The sequence below is a fragment of the Elgaria multicarinata genome, chromosome 16, assembly GCF_023053635.1.
Source record: "Elgaria multicarinata webbii isolate HBS135686 ecotype San Diego chromosome 16, rElgMul1.1.pri, whole genome shotgun sequence".
NCBI lineage: Eukaryota > Metazoa > Chordata > Lepidosauria > Squamata > Anguidae > Elgaria > Elgaria multicarinata.
Window position 1 is genome coordinate 17,843,058 of NC_086186.1, and position 20,728 is coordinate 17,863,785.

The window sequence follows — 20,728 nt, forward strand, 5'->3', positions numbered from 1 at the left end:
GTTTGCTTTCCTTTCCCCCCTCCTCCTCCTCCCTCCCAATCCCCTTTCCTTTTGTGTCATGTCTTTTAGATTGTAAGCCTGTGGGCAGGGACTGTCAAGAAATACTTTTGTAAGCCGCCATGAGAGCCTTTTTTGGCTGAATGGCGGCATAAAAATCCTTAAATAAAAAAATAAATAAAAATAATGAGCAGGTCAATAGGGGAGAAAGTGGTCTCCCAGGTATCAAGGTGCACCCCTCCAAGCTGCCAAAGGAGTGCAACACCGTCAAGAACAGATTGAATGCCAATATCCTGGGACAGAGGAACCATCAGCCACAGTGCCTTCATCTTGTCAGGATCCAGCTTCAGGTTATTAGCCCTCATCCAGCCCATTACTGGGGCCAGACGGCACTGAACCACCTCCACAGCCTCACTTAACTCTGATGACCAAAAGAAATAGGATTGACTGTCATTAGGGGTGTACGGATTGTGTGAAAACCGCTCCACCTGTGTTTCATGGATTTTTAGGTATCTTTCCTTCCGTTGTTCATTCATGGATGGGGAATCCCCACCCCACCCCCGGAATTTTGTTCTACTTGCACAAATGTGCCTGTGCATATTTGATCAAGTGTAACTCAGCACTAATGGGAATTAGCACGGACGTAAATTAGTGCAAATCCCCCCCCCAAAAGTGAAAAACCACGGATACACATGAGTCAGGAAAAGGCAGTCCGCTGTGGGATCTGCAAATCGGATTCATAGAAATCCAAACGAGGGATGGTGTGATTAACCAACTGGGTCCAGGAATCTGGTGGACTCTCCTGCGCCTGGCTTCCTGGACCACGCTCGCTGAGTTGCGCATGCCCCTGGTCCTTACAGGATCCATCCATCCATCTCTTCGGTGACTTGCCCTTCGTGTAAAAATGGCAACTCGTGTTTTTCCATAAATCAAATCTTTTGCAAGCGGCAGCCCTAAAGCGGCCGTTCATGCAACATTCCAGGCCTAAATGGTCCATTTACCTTCGTGGGCAAAAAAAAGCCCTGGGTGCCCATTGGGACTTCCTAGATAAAAGAAGCTACAAAAGCCTTCTTTGGCCTGGGGCTTTACCTGATCAGCAAGGTCTTCCTGGCTCTGGGTGTGTATTTTTGGCTTGGACTCCCTGGTTCACCTCTTACAGCTGCCTCCTATCAAATGCCCAGACTCTTTTGTGATCAATCAAAGAAGCTGAAGTGCAAAACAGTTGCTTTTATTATGCAAACTCTAGTTAGATCAGCATCGCCTCAGGTTATATACAGAATCCATAAACAGCTGCAAAGGACTAAGTCTATAGGCAGCTTTGCACAATACAGGGCCACTTAGGCTAGAAACAACTCCCGTAGGTTAATGCACTATGTTAGATCGCAGCAATGAAAACTGGTGCCGGCTGTCTCTTCAACAACCTGGGTGACTGGTTAAGACTCTTCCTTAGATTGGTTTTCCCAGAGGGACCTTCCCTACACAGTCACCCTTTTGGAACACCTCACGAGTTGACATTGCTCTTCTTGCCTAGTCTGATGTCTCACCCTGGGATCTCATATTTCTAACTCTTCCTGCTCTGTCATTTCCATGGGTGAAGAGGGGCTTCAGGAAATCCTTCCACCTCCTGTCCCTCTGACTTCAAATCATCCATGTCTTTTTTTTTGGGGGGGGGGGTGTCTCTCTGCAGAGTTGCTGGGCCAGATCCCTACACTTCCCGCTCAGCCCTGACACTTGAGCATCATCAAAATGTAGATGCTTCATAGATCTGCCATCTTACCTGTGGATCAGGATGTCTGCTGATAATAATCTGCACAGCGCCAGGACTACAGTGGCTTAGAACTGCGTGGACCTCATTAAGGGACATATTGTGAACCGACGCCTCATTGATTTCTACGATTTCATCTCCACACCTTCAAAAAAGGAAGCCAGGAATGTGCATCAGTAGTTTTCACCAGAATTTGAAAGGAATAGATGATATGTTGAGCCCCAGCATGGAGTAAAGAGTATAGATCTATCCATTTTCAGGATATTTGACCTTGCTAAATTGGTGGCCATTTTCATTGGATTACTTTGACATTCTGCACAACTGTAGACCTTGTCGGAGAGATCATGGATGCCAGGTTTCATGTTATTAGCTAAACAGGTGTCGTTTTTTTTAAGCAGCAGAATGTTGAGGCTTTTGTTGAACCCCTTTTTTGGGGTGACTCAACTAAGGGAGCACTCCTGCACCCCTTTAAAATCACCCAGATATGCCATGTGGAGAGGCCATGTAGTTCTCATGCACCTGTTCTGGCTTTCACACTTCTGTGACTTCTCTAAACTTTCTACTGATGTTCTTTAGCAGGAAACAGACCTGCAACACAAAGACTTCAGCAGATATGCTGCACCCACAATTTCCTTCCTGCTTGCTAACTCCGACCTTTCATTTTGGGGACTTACTTAAAAATTTCCATCTTAAGTATGGAAAGCAGAAAGAGCAACGCTGTGTAAGCTTGTCTTGTCACAAGCAGCCTAATTTAGCTTGTCACTTTGCATTCAACCAGTTATTTTTTTTTAATTATTTTTACAAAGTGAATACTTCAACCACCCTGGACATTCCACCAAGGACCTCAGGCTGGCAGTTTAAAGAAATTGAAATCAGGAGCTCAGCTTGAAACATGAGATTGCAGAACAAGAGATGATAAAGAAATTTGATTGTGTTGATCAGGGACTTCTCTTGACTGTGGGTTGAAACCCACAAAAGCTCAAGCTCGTTTATTAAAATATCTGAACAACAGTTTGTCTGTATTTGTGCTACTCTTAACCCTTGAATTTGTCAACAGAAGGCTAATACATTATGCTATAATATAATGATAAAGTGTGCATATGATTTATTTATTTATTTAAAAATATCAATAGCTTGAGCATGACAACATTGGCTTTGTGGGGGTCTATGTGAAGTCACTCTTTTGGATGAGGTTTTTAGACAGTCTTTCGCTACTGTTTTGAAATACCCCATTTGTTGCTGGGGGCATTTCTACTCCAAGATCTGTTTATCCCTGCTGGCATCACTGACCTCTATTCTATTCTATTTATTGCTGGCTTCCATTCTATTCTTCCCTTTTTCTAGCGCTGTTACTCCTTCCATTTTAGCCCTCATCCAACAACCCTACAAAATATACACAAATGTGTTTTGGGGCCATCTTCTAACGCCATAAGAAAGCTGTCTCTGGCGACATAAATTTTCCCCAAATGAATCGCCATGGCTTGTGCCAAACTATGGACACCCAGTGTACTTAATGTCCACTTTCTCCATTTTACCTTGGAAAAAAACATGGGCATTTTTACATTGCACGATATTCCTTTGTTTGGGGACATAGAGTCACTCCAGTAGTAAAATTAATAGATACTCAGGATCAGTAGAGGCTGGCGGCTCTGATATCAGTGGGGCAGTGAATCCGCTCTGGGTTTCAGTCAGAACCAGTCAGAACTCTAAAGGAGTGATCCAAATGCTGAACTGAACCTTGGATAGCTTCTTTAGACTTCTGACAAGTTCTGACTGAATCCCAGGGTGGATTCACTGCCCCACTGACATCGGAGCCACCAGCCTCTGCTGCTTGGGATATTTTATGCCCCATGTGTGTTTTTCTTTGCAGCCAATTGTAACTGGTAAGAAATCTGGGGACATTGCAGAGGTGACAATACCAACAATGTCATCAGAGGACTTCATTGTAGGTCTATGTCTACATAAACCCTGTAATGTGAAGAGCAATTTGGGTAAGATTATTACCCCACTCTGTTGTACAAGGATTAGCTCAGTCACACTCGCTCACAGTTCCTCTTCAAGAAAACACATTCCCATTGCTAATGGCAGTGCCAGCTACACTCCAATTCTCCGAGCTGTGGGAAGTCTTAGCAGTGCCGTGCTTACCCATAACCTAACAGTAATAGAGATATGTCCTAATCTCTCACACTTGAGAGACAGCTGGTATTGATCCTCATTGCACCACTTATGAATACTGTCCTTGTGAATTTGTCTTTCATATTTCATCCACCCCATTGCCTCTTTTCCCGTATTGGATTTCCCCATTTATTAATTTTTAGCTATAGTCCTTCAGCAATTTGCCTATGTGAATATAACACACACACACACATTAGATAGATAGATAGATAGATAGATAGATAGATAGATAGATAGACCAACGGACTGTTTCACATTGGGCAAACCTGCCGGACAGGTCTAGCCTAGCACTTCCTTTTGTTAGGCAAATGCAGGTGATACGTTGCCATGAGAACTAATAGCCAATGGCTTCTTGATACAGGGCCATTTGAGATGGGGGATGCTCTGAATGGGAAGAGGCATCATAGTAGATCTCTTCCTACCACCTACTCTTCCTACTGCCAGCAAAGCACGCTGTAGCCCAGGCCTCTCTGAAGTTCCCAGTTTTGAGTCAAATTGAGAAAGACAGACAGATGAGTCTGGGATCTGCAGGCCCTACAGGCCTGAAACATCTCACCATTCAAGGGAAGCAGGGTGAGCAAAATATGCTGCTGAAGCCATGAACTCTTGACGTACCTGAGCCTTCCATCCATATGAGCCACAGAACCCGGAGAGAGGGCATGGATGAATATTCCTGAAATGCACTGGAAATAAGGGATGCTGCATAATCCAATCCCTAAACCCACTCCAGCCTCTGTGGAAAATATATTAGAAAGATACAAAAAAAATGAGTCATTTAAAATTAAAACAGTTACATGGTCAGCCCATAAGTCACTAAAGGCAACATTTGAAAAAAAGAAATTGTTCTTTCCTTCCTTTTCTTTCTAAATACTCAGATTTTCCCCACATGCAAACACATTTTCTCTTTCAAATATCCCATCTCATGCTGGAACTAGACAACAGAGTTGGCACTAGGGATGTATGAGAAATTTGTTTCAGCTTGTTTTTGATCAGGATTTATCCAGTTTGCACCTTCTGAAGGAAACGGGGATTTGGACATAACCTGCCATCAAATTCTGTACATCGCTGCCACAGGCCAGGGCCGGCTGCCCATGGCTAGAGTGTTGGACTGGGAGTCGGGAGATCTGGGTTCTAGTCCCCACATGGCCATGGAAACTTACTAAGTGACTTGGCGCCAGTCACAGACTCTTAGCCCAACCTACCTCACAGGGTTGTTGTTGCGAGGATAAAAATGGAGGAGGATTATGTATGCCACCTTTGGTTCCTTGGAGGAAAAGGGGTGGGATATAAATGCAATAAATAAATAAATAAATAAGTAAATTCTGAACTTGCAATGTGATAAGCAGACCCCAAAAATTGTGTTGGGCAGCATGCGTACATTTGAAAAAAAACTTGCATGAAAAAATTGCATACTTTTGAAGAATGTACACAAAAATGATTTGATCAATGGCAGAAGAAGGTGCACTTTTCAAAATTGTGCTCAACAGATGCCTGTGTTTGAAAAAATATGAACGAAAATACAGACTGATATGGACTTGAGTCAGAACAAGCTTTGAGATAAAATTCAGAGAACCTTAGCAAGCTCAGGTTTTGCTGATTTGCACACAAAAATATAAATATTAGGAAAAGTGCAAACAAAAAAATGCATACGCGAATTTTCATGTGGACTTTAAAGGTTTTTTTAAAAAAAATATATATTGTAAATATCAACAAACAAAACAGAAAATACATTGTGAAAATGGAAAAAGAAACCCATAGATTATATATATATATAGAGAGAGAATTATCATTTCCATCGTATAAACTGTAAAAAAAAAGGGGGGGGAGAATTATACAAAGGTTTCAAGAAAAGCATACCAAATATCTGTATATTTATCCTCTTCAAGTTGCATCTATACAACACTCGTTTAAAAATTTGAAAATGTTATTAGGTCCTCGATCCATAGTGGATTTTAAAGTTAAAATTCATGCGTTTCTGGAGAGTTGGGCCAAACCAGTACAAAAGTTAGAAAAATGCGAAACTGAATGAAACCAATGTTGACAGATCCACCCATCCCAAACTCTCACCTTTATTTAAGGAAACTTCCATAATGATCCTGTCATTGGCGTTGGTGGCGTTCAAGGGGAAAGTGGCACTTTCTGAGCCGAAGGAGCTGGTCTCCTTGGTTATACACATGCTTGTGCTCAGCGAACGGCAGAGATGAGACGATAAATAGCTGGCTGCCAAATGCGGAGTGCTGAGGCTCGTTCGGACCGTGAGCGTGAGAAGACCTTTCTTGGCCTGTTAGAAACAAGGAAGGAGCATCAGCTGTGATTGTTCCTACTTGTTGGTTGGGTATGCCACCGGCATAAAAAGACATTGTGTAGGGCTGTAACCTTGAATTTCTGCAACGCTTCACAATGTGTGAGTCCATGCATCGATTCGCTGTTCAGTTCCAGGATTTCATCCCCTGTTAAATAAAAAGAAAAGGCCTTTTTAGGCATTCTGAGCATTTGTCATGTTCACCATTTTTCCGAACATCAGCAGAAACCAAAAATTCCAAAATTTTGTTCTTTTCCAGTATTTGAAGTCCACTTCTGAAATCTCTTCATTGGCTTCCAATTCACTTCAGAATCCAATATAAACTTCTCCTGTTGACCTTCAAAGCTTTTCACGGTCTAGCTCCTTCCTATCTCTCCTCTCTCATCTCACACTATTGCCCCGCTCGTGCTCTTCGTTCCTCTGATGCCATGTTTCTCACCTGCCCAAGGGTCTCTACTTCCCTTGCTCGGCTTCGTCCATTTTCTTCTGCTGCCCCTTACGCCTGGAACGCTCTTCCAGAACATCTGAGATCCACAAGTTCAATCGCAGCTTTTAAAGCTCAACTAAAAACTTTTCTTTTTCCTAAAGCTTTTAAAACCTGATGTTGTTTGGACTCTATACTGTTAGTTTTACCCTACCCTGTGCCTGTTTACCCTACCCAGTGCCTGTTTGCATTCTCTTCCCCTCCTTATTGCTTTACTATGATTTATTAGACTGTAAGCCTATGCAGCAGGGTCCTGCTATTTACTGTTTTACTCTGTACAGCACCATGTACATTGATGGTGCTATATAAATAAATAATAATAAATAATAATAATTAATCTATAAATACACATTTAAACACATTTTGGTACTGTCAGGATCAGGTTTGGACTCCTTGGTGTGGCAAATGTATCAAACTTGGAGGCTGAAGAAGGAGACCAGCCAAGACAGGAAGCAGGGGAGGAAATTCTCCAAGACTCTCCTGGAGTCAAGGAGGAATCTTCTCAGGAGCTTATCAAACAGGAGGCCCAGGGTCAAAGATCATCTTCCCCCCATCTCCTGCAACCCCAGAAATTCTGTCATTGTTGGAGTGGGCAGGAGCATCAGAACTGACAATTCCCAGAGTCTCCCACAGGGCCAAGTGGGCAGAGCTGAGATGACGTGGGAGGCGATGTGTTAGACTAGCCACATGGCAGAGGTTACAACTTGAAGATCCTCTTCGAAGGAGGGGTCCAGTAGAAGCTTGTCAAGCACATCGGGAAATTGTCCATTTGGTTGATAGAGAACTGCCTTGCTTTGTTAAGCTTAGAGGATAGCTCCTAGCATTCACGGGTCTGAAGAGGTGTCTATTTACTTGAATAAAGCTTTTTTTGTGTGTGGATTGCACAGCAGATGTGGATTCCACATCTCAGTGGGAGGGCTTAGAATCAGGACAGGTACATACTTTGAGATGAGAATCCCATCTCAACCTTCAGAGAAGTGTAAATCTAAAGAATGCAGATGGTGGCCACGGTGGAAGAAGTATCTACTCTTCGCGCCACTGGCACTTCCAGTACCAACCAAAACCCTTCCTCCATGCCTCTCTCAACATAGAGAAAGTGGGAAAAGGCAAGGCAATGACATCAGTGGTCATGGTCACACACACACTGACATCATCTGGATTGTAGACAGCCCACCCCTAACAACTCCAGATATTTGAAGGCCACAATCGTGTCTTCCTTTAAACTTCTCTTTTCCAAGCTAAATTGTCTTGGCTCAATTTATATACACACAGACAAAGTTCTCTCACCTTCTTGCAATCTTCCATCTGCAGCAGCTGCTCCTCCAGGAAAGATTGTCTTCACATATATGCCAATGGGACCATAAATACTATCTTGGCCTCCTACAATGCTGAATCCCAGCCCCTAACAAGAAAGCAGAGAAGACATTTTAGTTGATTAACATCTGCCATCTTTTTTCATCTGCTTGACCAATTGAATGAAAATTGTAGTGCCTATTACAAAGATCTCAGTATGTGTGCCACACAAAAACACGGGAACCAAATTAGCTCAAAAATAGTGTTTTTAACTGTGTTTAACCATTAAAATTGATTCCCACCAATTAATCAACTCAAGCTTTAGTTGATTAATCTACCAATTAAAGTTTGAGCTAAAACCAATTATTTGAGAGTTCGCAAAAAGATTCGTGTCCCTGCCTAGCAATGCATTAACCATGCAAGAAATAATGAGACTGCCTCAAATACAGTGAGTATTCCTTATTTAAATTTTGACCTGGTGTTCCCATCACAAGATCCTCAAAGTGGCATATAGTAAAATAACAAAACTATTTATTTATTATTTTTCAAAAAGCAGCAATTGAGTAACCTGTTTCAATTCCACCTTACCAAGAAATTAACCTCAAGGACTTGAGAAAGAAACACGCTCCACAGTGGAATGAAATGAGTTTGGATTCCGCAGCGGACCAGCGCTTTTTGAGTCACATGGATTCAGTGGAATTGCAGCCCAGTTTAAAAAATAAATAAATCTGAAATTTCATGCCAATTTAGTCATAAAAAATGACTTAAAATTAAAATTAAAAAAAGAAACAATGGCTGAAAATGCACGTTTTCCCTGTAGGCTAAAACATGAAAATGTACAAAGGAAGTTGCACAGTTTTGCAAGTGCAAGTGAAAATTTGGGAAATCAGAAAACATGATGGAATAAAAGACAGCTGACAATCTGCAAAAATCACCCCATTTTGCCTAATTTCCTTTTTAAAAAACAATTTTTCCTCACCTAGAGATGTGAAGGCTTGGAGGGGGAAAAGTCAGGGTGGGGAATTCCCAATCTCCCCAAAAGAAATCCTGGAGAGGAACATTTTTTAATATATTTTCCAATTTTTTTACCCATTTCTTCTGTGCTTTTTGCACCCAGGAGTTCATGTCTCTATTCACGAAAAAAAATCCATTTTTTGTGTACTTTATTTTCACTAATGCATGCCTGTCTGTGCACACTTTCTCTTAATATATCCATTCCCGTACACATTTTTTGATTGGAGAACTGCATTACAAAATTCAGAGACGTATGAATCCTGAAGAATAACTCTCCAGACGACACGTTAAGCCATGATGGTCAGGCATTTTGAGCTAAACATTACGGCTCAGCTTCTCATGCGAACCATTCCTAACTAAGGTGGCTACATAACTGCGGTATGCCCACTAACCGTTTGCTGCAAAAGGGTTAGTGGCCTAGCCAAGACTGAGAACATTGTCTGAACGGGCCCTCTGGTTCTGTAATTGGTTTGGGAACTGCAATGCACGCACCCATCCATGACAAGCTAAGATTCTCACCTTCCCTTGGCCTTTCATTAAGACGATATTGGAGATAACAGAGGCCTGCGAGCTGCACGATGCCTGCATCAGCTGGGCCGTACTTAATGATCGAGAGGACCGGGAAAGACGCTGCATTTAAAAGTGGGGGGGAAGCAACAGGCAGGAAGGGTTATTGCAATGCCACTTGAATGGATATTATTATTATTATTATTATTATTATTATTATTATTATTTATTAATTACCCGCCTCTCCGTTTTGATCGAGGCGGGGAACAACAGTAAATATAAAATACATAAAACTGAATTAAAACATAACATACATTGTTAAAACATCCTAAAAACATTTTTAAAACATCCTAAAATCCCACTGGACAGGCCTGCCGGAAGTGATCAGTCTTAATAGCTTTCTTAATGCTGTTAAGTTGACGAGTCTCCTCTGGCAGGCCATTCCACAGTCTGGGAGCAGCAGACCATTAGACCCTCGATGTTACGACCTGTGGGGTAGTGATTATTTTTGAAGTGCAAGGGCTTATCATCACGGTCCCCATAACTACACTCCCAAGGAGAGTCCAAAAGTGCATCTAGCTGTGTTGATCCATCTCTCTGTGTGTGCATTATATAGGGAGTACAGTGGAGGCTGGTGGCACTGATTGCAAGAGGGCCGTGAATCCATTCTGGGTTTCAGTCAGAACCAGCCAGAACTCTAAAGGAGCTATCTAAGGTGCTGAACCCTATAGGTCTAAGAAGAGTGAAGACCCCCTGGTTTATCTATTCCCACAGTGGTCAACCAACAACCTGGGAGAAGCCTACAAGCAGGACATAAATGCAACAGCACCCTCATACCCCTGTTCCCCTGCAACTGCCATAAGGAGGCATACTGCCTGCAATGCTGAGCTACTGTTATGCTTTGTGGCTCAGGTTCAGCCTCATCACAGCTCTGAGCATTCATTTGAAGAAGTAATGAGGGAAATATTTGGCCATAAAGCTGGGCACCAGCTGAGCTCTGCCTCACTGAGCTCTGCCGCCAGACGCATTTCCTCTTCCTCTTACATTGTTGGGGGCTCTTCCGGCCGCACTGTCCAGCTGCTGAGAGAGGGACTTCCTGTTGCTGTAAAGAGAATGGGACTGCCTGTATCGGGAGGCTGATTTTTTGGCCATGGGACTGTCGATTTCCCCTATCCAGTATGGACTCACACCTGTGAAGAAATTAAAAGTAGAAGTCATGGAAACAAACACTTTTTCATCGTAAGCAGCAGAGGAAAAAACAGAGACTAGGGCCATCGCTAGACCTAAGGTTTATCCCAGGATCATCCCGGGTTCGTCCCTGCCTGAGCGCTGGATGCCCTGTGTGGCACTTAGATGAACAGGTTTGACCCCAGGACAATCCTGGGATAAACCTTAGGTCTAGCTATGGCCTAGGACAGCCTTCCGCAACGTGGTGCCCTCCAGATATGCTGGACTACAACTCCCAAGATGGGTTTTGTAGTCAATGCATTTGGAGAGCACCCGGCAGGGGAAGGATGAGCTATAGAGGGGTGGGGGAACCTCTACTACTGGACACCACTTTCCACATCCACATTTTCAAACAGAAGTAGTGTTGTTAGCTGTTGCTGCTACTGCTTTCTTCTCCACACAGAAATTGGACAGGTAAATTTCCTGGCATGGAGGTGTGTGGAAGAGCTACACCTATCACATTTCTACCTGTCATGCAGAGCTGTCAAAGGAGGCATGCACTACTTGCAACCATATGAAGCAGAATATAGCCTGCTAGCCATGTGCTGTGGCTTCCCAGGCGTTTGACATATACATACAGAGACTCTTGCAGCTGCATGAGTCTCTGATAGGCCTGAAGTTAACCTCAGCCTCAGCACCCACTATCTTTTTTCAGCTGCCGAGGCCCCAGCATCCTAGCAAGGCCTACCACTGGTGCCTATCCTGGGCCCACTCTATAACATCCCACATCCTGGTGCCAGGCCAGTATTTTAATTCCCCAGAATACCAGTGCTGAAGCTTTGCTCCAGGGCATTGTGGGAAATTCAAAGGACCAGACCAAAATATTTTGCTTCCTGAGACGAAGGCCAATAGCGCCCCCTCCCTGATTCCACGAACAAAAGCCAACCAGACTGGCAGTTGAATCTTATTACAATACTGGAAACGGGTTAATATTCTAATGAACCAGAAGGCAGCAGGGAGTTTAAGGTGTTTAGAGCAGGTCATGTGGCTCTATCCTTTCTGCATCTCTCAGCATATATTGCCTGAGGCAGCTGTCTCACTGGGCCTAATGGTAGGGCCAGCCCTGGAAATTTAAATGGCAGCTCCCAGAACACCAATGCAGGTTGCCACTAGGGATAGATGACTCTGCCAATTTCAGTGCCTCCATTTCTCACTTTCCAGTCTTAAGTTCAGTTCATCCTGAACTTTAAGAACATTTTTTTAAAGTTTACATGAAGGTTTATATGCATTTTTGTACACATTTCACCTAACACATGCATTTTTGTGTGACATATATATACATTCTTCCAAGAATTTTCCCTTTTTTTAAAAAAAATATGCAAATTTTAATGTTGTTTTCATCAATATACTCATTTTTTGTGTGAACTTTCCTCTGAGGAAAGTTCACGCAAAATAAATGTGTATATTGATGAAAACAACATTAATATTCGCACTTCTCCAAATTTTGCAGTGGAGTTCTCTAGCCTTTTTGTATGCATTTTTGTATGCATATTTTGATTGGCGAACTCCACTGCAAAATTTGGAGAAGTGTGAATCGCAAGATAAGTGAGTTTCAGTTCATGCATTGGTTCTAAAGAACAAAATTAGGTACACATAATTAGGGGCATAAAATGCGTATATTAGTGAAAACAACATTCAAAATGCATCCTATTTGGAAAACTGCTTGCAAAAAATGTGTGCATTAGACAAACATGTTTGCAAAAATGCATGCATTAGAAGAAATGTCTACTAAAATACATACACATTTTCATGTGAACTTTTTTTTGAGGTTTGAGGTGAACCAAACAAACAATTTTCAATATTCTCAAAGTTCCAAAGAAACCAAATTTAAGATTGGAAAAAATTAGAAACTGGGGGAAACCACAATGGAGAAATGTATCCATCCCTAGCTGCCATCTGTAGTCATCTCATACCCAATGTGGCAAAAAATATTCTGCTCTCCCTTACAGGATAGAGGCAGGGCTGCCCTCAATTTCTGTAAGAATCCATCTGACATTGTTCAAATATTTCATGAAACTTGACAGCCTTCCAGAAGATCATTTAGTTAAATACTGCTACTGGTACTATTGGGAGGGGAACCAGTGGGCAAATACGCTCTCTCATATTTTGCAAATGTAGTCCTTGCCCTTGTAAGATGACATTAAGTCCTGGGACACGTGGACACACAAAATCTGTGCTGGATCCTTAAGTGGGATGCCAGTTGATCCGCTGGTTTGATTCAGTGATCAAAGTTTTCCCTGTGGTGCCCCACATTTAAGAAATACAAATTTACTTCACAGTACTTATTCAACCTTACACATTCATTGCTAAGGAAGGCATTGACACACCTCTGCTTTCAAACCATGCCTTGGACGGATCTTGAGGGCAGTTTTCACAAAGTCCCCCTGGAGAAGCATCTCTGCCTCTGTAGCCAGGGGCAGGTGGAGGGCATCAATCTATGCCCTATCCTGCCCACATTACAAAGCAGCAAGAGGTCAAACAGTGGGCCAAATCATTGCTAAATTCACGTGTCCTGATGCGGAATATCTTTACTACTTGCTGGCAGATGCACGTCCCAATGTGATCCACCAAGTGGCCAAGTTTCCCTTGCTGACTCTTAGAATTAGAAAGAGAACTGTATTTACTAATCTTTGTTAGACACTTCGCTAAATTGTCATTTAGGATTAGTTTTTGTATTTGGATTATCTCCTCTCCAGTATAGTCTCCCTATATGGCTCAGGTCCAGGTTATCTGAATGACCATACTCTCCCTTATGAGCCTGCCCGTGCTTTGAGATCTTCTGAAGAAGCCCTTCTTTCAGTCCCACCATCTTCACAGGTGCGCTTGGTGGGAACATGGGAGAGGGCCTTCTCGGTGGCTGCTCCAGTGCTTTGGAACTCTCTTCCCTCCTTGATGGGCTTTCAGAAGCAGGCAAAAACTTCTTTGTTCCAGCAGGCCTTTGGAAAATAATCTGGTCCTCCATCTATGTTAAGGACTTGTAAAGTTTATGTTTTAATATTATATTTAAAAATGTACATTTCTTTTCCTAGGTTTAATATGTATATGTTTTAAATTTTGTAAGGCTGCCTTGAGGCCCAGTATTGAGCAAAAGGCAGGAAATAATAATAATAATAATAATAATAATAATAATAATAATAATAATATAGTCGTAACTGCGGTTAGACATTTAGAATTTTAGGACTTTTTGCATTAGTAATTAATTGCAGTTGCTCTTATATGTGATGTATATTCGTTGCATTATTTTTATGTGTATGTTTGGGTTTAGTGCATTTATGACCTGCAGTTAAAACAATTAACTCAACCGCTACAGTACGAAATACGGAAATCGCCTTCATCGCGAAACTTACTGGCTGAATTGCTGCGGGTCCTCTGGCATTTGGCTTTTGTCTGCAAGATGAAACCGTTCTGTGCATCCTGTTTCGCAGGGTGTTCTCTGCGGGAGCAAACTGAAGATTCCTGGGGTGGGAGTGGAGGAGAGCATGGAAAGAAACCTGTGACATCTTAAACAACACCCGTTACAATTTGAAAGGGTCAATGCTTCCTCCAAACTTTCATGCATGTACTGGTACTAGGGATGCACAGATGTTTTTAAATCCATTCCATCTGTGTTTCACAGATTGTCAGGTGTCTTTTGGTCTGTCGTCCACTCTTTGACAGAACTGGATTTTTTAAAACCACAATTTCAATCTCCTGGTGCTAATTAGCATCAGCGCAAATCCCACCACCACCAAAAAAGTAAAAAAAAAAAAAAAAACACGTTCTGCAGATCATTAAGGGTCTTTTGTTCCATCATCCTAAACAGCTTTGGACCTTGATACTTGAGGGAGCGCCTCTCCTTATATATGCCTTCCCGAGACTTGAGATCTGTTGGAGGAGCCCTTCCCTGCATCCCAACAGCGGAACAAATATGCTACGGTGGGACAAGGGAGAGGGCTTTCTCTGTGGTGGCATCCTGACTGTGGAATGCCCTCCCCTTGGAGGCCTGACTGACACCAACACTGATTTTATTCCGGCACCAAGTGAAAACATGGCTTTTTCACAAAGCCTTTAATGGTTAAATTCACCAAGTTCGCACATTGTTTTAACTATTTTAATTAGGGATGTGCTCCGCTTCTAATCGGACTGTAGAAGCAGGAGCGGAGCGGGGGGCTTCGCCTGCCCTTAAGGCAGAGGCAAAGAGGATTGGGGGGCTGGCGGAGCGTGGCGAAGAGGATTGAGGTGAAGGCGGATCCTTCGCCTCGATCCGGAGCTCCGCTGGAAAGGTAAGTGGGGTTTACCGGGCCCTGCCACTGTCGCCCATACGGCGACGGCGGCAGGGCCCGGTACCCCCCCCCCCCGCCCTCCTCTCCCTTACCTGCCTCCGTCCGTGGTCTGTCAGCGTCTTCAATTGAGCCCGTGGTTCCAGCAGGAAGTCTGGGCCGCTTGCGGCCCAGACTTCCTGGTGGAACCGCGGGCTCAATTGAAGACGGCGACGGACCACGGACAGAGGCAGGTAAGGTCCCCCTCTCCCTTGGTCCCTTACCGGGCTCTGCCGCCGTCGCCACATGGGCGGCGATGGCGGCAGGGCCCGGTAACCCCCCCATGGGGGGGGAACGGAGCTCCGATCCAGATCCGGAGCACCGAGCGGAGCGGAGTGGGTACAGGCGGAGTGGGGGCGGGGCGGAGCGGCCCGATCCGAAAATGGCGGATCTGAAAGTGAAGCGGAGTGGGGGGGTCCGTGCACACCCCTAATTTTAATTGTTTTTACTGCTTTTAAATATACTGGTTTTAAGTTGATTCATGGTTTAATTTGTTTTTAGCTGTGTATATTTATTGTTTTATACTGTAGAATTTTATCTGTACACCACCCTGAGATCCTAACGATATAGGGTGGGATACAAAAGTGTTAAATAAATAAATAAATAAATAAATAAATAATCTGATCATTGACAAAACTGGATTTTTACAGCAGAATTTCATTCTGCTTGTGCTAATTAAAATTAGCACAAATCCCCTCCCACCCAAAAAGTTTTTTTTAAAAAATGGTCTGCAAATCCAAGGACTCTGCATGACTTGAAAAAAGTCTCCCCACTATAGGATCTGTAGGTCAGATTCATAGAAAACTGATCACCCAAGTGATGGGTGACAGCAGCAAGATGAAGGAGAAACTGATGGTGCCTGGTGTGCTCACCAACTCTTTCCTTGTCAGTTGGCGGCAATGGCCATGAGGAGCATGAGACCCAGTGAGGGCATCTTCCCTGAAAACATGGAACAGGTATCTCAAAGATTTGTTATCAAGCTGCGATTTCCTTCCTCCCACAGCAGGTGGCGCCTTGGTGAAGTTAATAAAAGATGGCTGAGTCCTCCTGGGCATTCCCTCTTTATCAAAAGCTTGGAAACAACAACTTTAATGTAGAGTTGCCATCTTTCTCTGCTGGCAAGGTTTCTTCTTCATCATCTAGTTTCTCTCTTCTTTTTTTTTCCTTTGGCATTTACCAGTTGGACAACAGGTAGAAATTCAACAAGTGAAGCTCCCTCTCCCCATGGGGCGATGCTGTAGTGAGGAAAGTTTCACCCCTTGAATTTCTGTCTGCAATGCAGGTATTAGAAAACACAACCAGGAAAAGAAAGGGAGGCAAGCCATGATGTTTCTCACACAGAATGAATGTGCATGATTCAGAGATCAATAGCTTTGCATGCTACCAGGGCCAGTGTCATTGGCCGGAATTGTTGGGCCATTGCAAAAGGCACATTGGGGACCCAACACTAAGCATCAGAATTCTTTGACCCTATTGCTGCTGCTCCTGGCATTGCCACTCACTGCCCCCCACTTATTCCTCTGGAGAGAAGAAGAACCAGCAGGTGACACTGTCTGCTCCATGGCTTTATTGTTTTTAATTGCTATTTTATTGTGATTACGTTTTTATTGCTTTTAATATTTTAATATTGTAAGCTGCCTTGTGAGGACTTCCGCCCTGAAAGGCGGCCCAGAAATGCTTTAAATGAATAAATTTTCAGCCATTTTTTTAATTTTATGTATTTTTCCATGCCTAAATTTGCATAAAATTCTGGGAAGGATAAAACCCAGTCCGCAAGTCTGTGGAATCTGTGAGACTTGGGAAAAGCCAGTCTACTGCGAAATCCATGGGATGGATTCATCGAATTCCGAATTCATTTGATACTGTTGTGGATTTCTCTGGCATCCCTAGCCAGGGCACAATGATGGGGAGGTGGAAGACCCATAGAGTGCATCTTGCTCAAAAGACCCCAAAACCAGGAGACAGCATTGCAAGCAACAGGGAGGTCCCCCACCCTCCTCCTTACCTTGTTAGCAATTACTAAATTTACCAAGCCCTTTGCCGACTGGATGAGAGCGTCTGCCTGTTTGCTGGAGAGCTCTTTAAGAGATTGTCCATTTACGGTTAAAAGTTCATCGCCGGGGCTCAAACGACCGTCCCTTTAAAAAGAATGACAGCAATAGGGAAGATATGGATCGACTTTTAAGAACGTGTACAGTTTTGGTAACCCCACCAAAACACACACACAGTATTATAGAGCTGGAAATAGTGGAGAAAAGGGCAACTAAAATGATTAAGGGGCTGGAGCATCTCCCCTATGTGGGAAGGTTACATCAACTGGGATTGTTTAGCTTGGAGAAGAGGCTGAGGGGAGACATGACAGAGGTGTACAAAATTATGCATGGGATGGAGAATGTGAATAGCGAGGCAATTTTTCTCCCTCTCTCAAAATACTAGAACCCAATGGGGTCATCCCATGTGAGATTCAGGACAAATAAAAGGAAGTACTTCTTCACACAGTGCATAGTACTTCTTCAAACAGCAAGCCTATGTGCACCAGTTGCTGGGGAACATGGGTAGGAGGGTGCTGTTGCACCATGTCCTGCTTTGTTGGTCCCGGGCCGACAGCTGGTTGGCCAATGTGTGAACAGAGTGCTGGATTAAATGGACCCTCTGTCTGATCTAGCAGGGCTCTTCTTATGTTCTTAAGCATGGGAACTGTTTCCTTATACCTATTGCTTCCCCTCCTGCTCAGGTAACATTTGCATTCAGAAGCAAACTGCAGGAATGAGATCAATTCCTTCCCACCCAAACAGTTCGCTCCCATTCATCAGCCCAGGTGATGTTTGGATGGAGCATAAGAACATAATAAGAATCATGTTGAATCAAATGCCTGTCTAGCTCAGCATTCTGTCCACACCGTGGCCGACCAGCTGCCTGTGGGAAGTCCACAGGTAAGACACCTTCCCATTCATGTTTCCCAGCAACTGGTATATAGATGCACACTGATACAGGAGGCAATATATAACCATTGTGTCTAGTAGCCATTGATGGCCTTATCCTCCATGAATTTGTCAAATCCCCTTTTAAAACCACCCAATTGGCAACCATCATGACTGGTTGTGGCAGGGAATCCCAATCACCTTTCCTTAGGCGGAAGACTAAATCTAAATAACCCAAATCCATGCATATCCATGGGTTGTTAAAAGCAAGCTTATAGGGTACCCACCTCTGGGCAGCTCCTCCATCCATCACATGGCTGACTGTGTATTCTTTTCCAAAAGCAGAGCAGTTGGGAGTCCTGGAGACTTGAATTCCCAGCCCATCATTCCCCGTGGCAATGCAGAGCTTCCAGATGCAACTATCCTGGTTTGGAAGGCAACAAGGAAAGATATTTAAGGTAAGGACTGATGCATCTAATATAGTTAACTGTAAGATTCAGGTTGCCTATAAGTAGATGTGCAAGCCATGAGTGTACAACTCAGAAGAGATTTTCATGCTCCAGTGATGTACTCAGAGTCTGCATCTCAGCAGTTAGTGTGGGTATATGGGCACCAATCCTTGGTGCAAGAAAAGTTTGCTTTTTAATGATTGTTTTGGACCTTGCCCTAAGTCTACTGCATTTGCAGAAAAAGCAATTTGCACACATGGTTGTAGGCCCAATGTTACACACTTCATTGCTAGCAGATTCTTCTCACCTAAAAGGTTTCCATTTATTTCTTCCTGGGGCATTTTAAAGTGAAATGGCTTGCTCCAGATGTTGCTTGAAGTAAACACAACTGTGGCAGTGACTGAAAACTGGAATGCATTTCTTTCTGTTCCTCCTTTATGGGACTTAACAGCAGACTGTTTGTTCGAAATACTTTGCTGGAATCTTTCAAGACTTTGGAGTTCACTGAGCAAACCATCTGACAATTCTCTGGTATTAGACGAAGACACAACAAGTGTTCCCTTCAACCTGAATGTGATGGGTCTGCATTACCTACTTCCAGTTTTAATATATATATATATATATATATATATATATATATATATATCAATCACATTCTTTTCTCCCAAGTTGATAAATTCTAATAACTGAACCGAAACAACATTCTCGCCCATCTGCACCAGCCCAATTCAATAGCAACGGCTATTCCTGGAACGGAGAGGACCATGATGAACCTGACTGCCGTGCAACTGCTAAAGGTGAGAAGCCTGTCAGAAAACCGAGGAAGAAACATGGTTGAAATCAAACCTAGACTTTGATGAGCAAAGCACTCAAATAGGGTGACCAACTGTCAGGGTTTCCCCGGATTTGTCCTGGTTTTTGTTCTTTCCATGGTGTCAGGGGGGATTTTCTATAATTTTCAATAATGTCCTGGAATGACACACCTTCCCCTTTAAGGCTGCCATTAGCATGGCAGGAGGGAGTGACATGCTTTCTTGAGGCACATCATTCCCCCACCCCGAGCTCCAATTGAGGTCTTAAAGAGGAAAGTGGGTCATTCGTGGACATTATAGAAAAGGCCCCAATTGGAGTGGATGGTGGTGGTGCAGAATGAAATCCTTTCCCCTCCTCCACTCCAATTGGGTTCTTTAAGGTGGCGGGGGAATGACGTACTTTCTGCAGGACTCAGAAAGCTGCTTCCCCACACACACACTAGGTGTCCTCTTTTTTGGTTTCCCAAATATGGTCACCCTAACTCAAAGCTCTCTGCCTCTGAAGACAAATCTGTCCATTTTGATTTCTCCATTTTGATGTTTGTTTTCTAATCTCAAGTTCTTTCCCTCCCAAATAAGAAGAAATTTGAGGATTTTGATAGGGTTTTAAAAATGGACCGAAACAAAATGGCCACCCGTTCCTAATATCCTTCCTTCACAATCTCCCCATCCTCTAAAGACTAGATGCCCTCTGCCAGACCAGGCAAATTCTTTTTCAGCCCCACCCCCAACAGGTAAAGATGTCCACCATGTTGAGTTCTATTAAGCCATGTTCATAGGACAACACTTGAGGCTGTCCAGTCAACCATAAAAACACTTATTAGGCCTAGCAAATCCATCATTGGCTTATGGCCTTCTTTGTCTTATGAAGACACACACACACATATAGATCTTTTTCCATCCCTTACTCTGCTGCATTGATCTGCATTGTATTCTTCTTTCCTTGAATATGTTCCTTCCAGGAAGGTGAACATTTAGCTAAGATGGATGAGCAGATTTTTCAGTTGCCTGGGACTCAGCGATGAGTCGTAGAGTAATTTTGGATGCATGAGGTCTGATTTGTATAAACTAGACTCCATTCTGCTGATTTGGTTCCTCTCCGTTCTATCACAACGTTTTCACAACTGAAATACAGTAGATGACCACAAGGCAAGTCTGTGGGCATGAACATTGTAGGCTAAACAAGCCACAGTGGCTTGATTAACCCATGGTGCATCCCAGGCACAATTGCATCAGCCCAGCTTTGGCTTGTTGTATCATCCGAACCCAGACTACATAGCTTGTTGGAGGGGGAAAACAACCCTCAAATAATCCATTGGCTGTTGTTGGTTTATTATAAATCTGTCCGTTTGGGTTTCTCCCACATTTGTCATTTTTTAAATCTCATGTTCTTTCTCTCCCAGATATGAAGAAATTTGCTCCCTGCTGCTTTTTTACACATGTTGTTTATTATTTGTTCTGCCCAGTGCTTTTGTGCTATTTTG

At 43.3% G+C, this 20,728-nt stretch overlaps 1 protein-coding gene across 1 annotated transcript in view; it reads right to left on the minus strand.

Moving 5' to 3' along the window:
- The window catches only part of IL16 (interleukin 16), a 46,128-nt gene that overhangs the window by 22,541 nt on the left and 2,859 nt on the right, over nucleotides 1-20,728 (minus strand). The window contains exons 2-11 of the mRNA XM_063142574.1: nucleotides 18,271-18,407; nucleotides 17,068-17,200; nucleotides 14,112-14,220; nucleotides 10,582-10,727; nucleotides 9,550-9,660; nucleotides 8,011-8,125; nucleotides 6,314-6,387; nucleotides 6,005-6,218; nucleotides 4,553-4,670; nucleotides 1,775-1,907 (exon numbers count right to left, since the gene is read on the minus strand). Coding sequence (XP_062998644.1) covers nucleotides 1,775-1,907; nucleotides 4,553-4,670; nucleotides 6,005-6,218; nucleotides 6,314-6,387; nucleotides 8,011-8,125; nucleotides 9,550-9,660; nucleotides 10,582-10,727; nucleotides 14,112-14,220; nucleotides 17,068-17,200; nucleotides 18,271-18,407 — 1,290 coding nt within the window. The remainder of the gene's footprint in view (nucleotides 1-1,774; nucleotides 1,908-4,552; nucleotides 4,671-6,004; nucleotides 6,219-6,313; nucleotides 6,388-8,010; nucleotides 8,126-9,549; nucleotides 9,661-10,581; nucleotides 10,728-14,111; nucleotides 14,221-17,067; nucleotides 17,201-18,270; nucleotides 18,408-20,728) is intronic.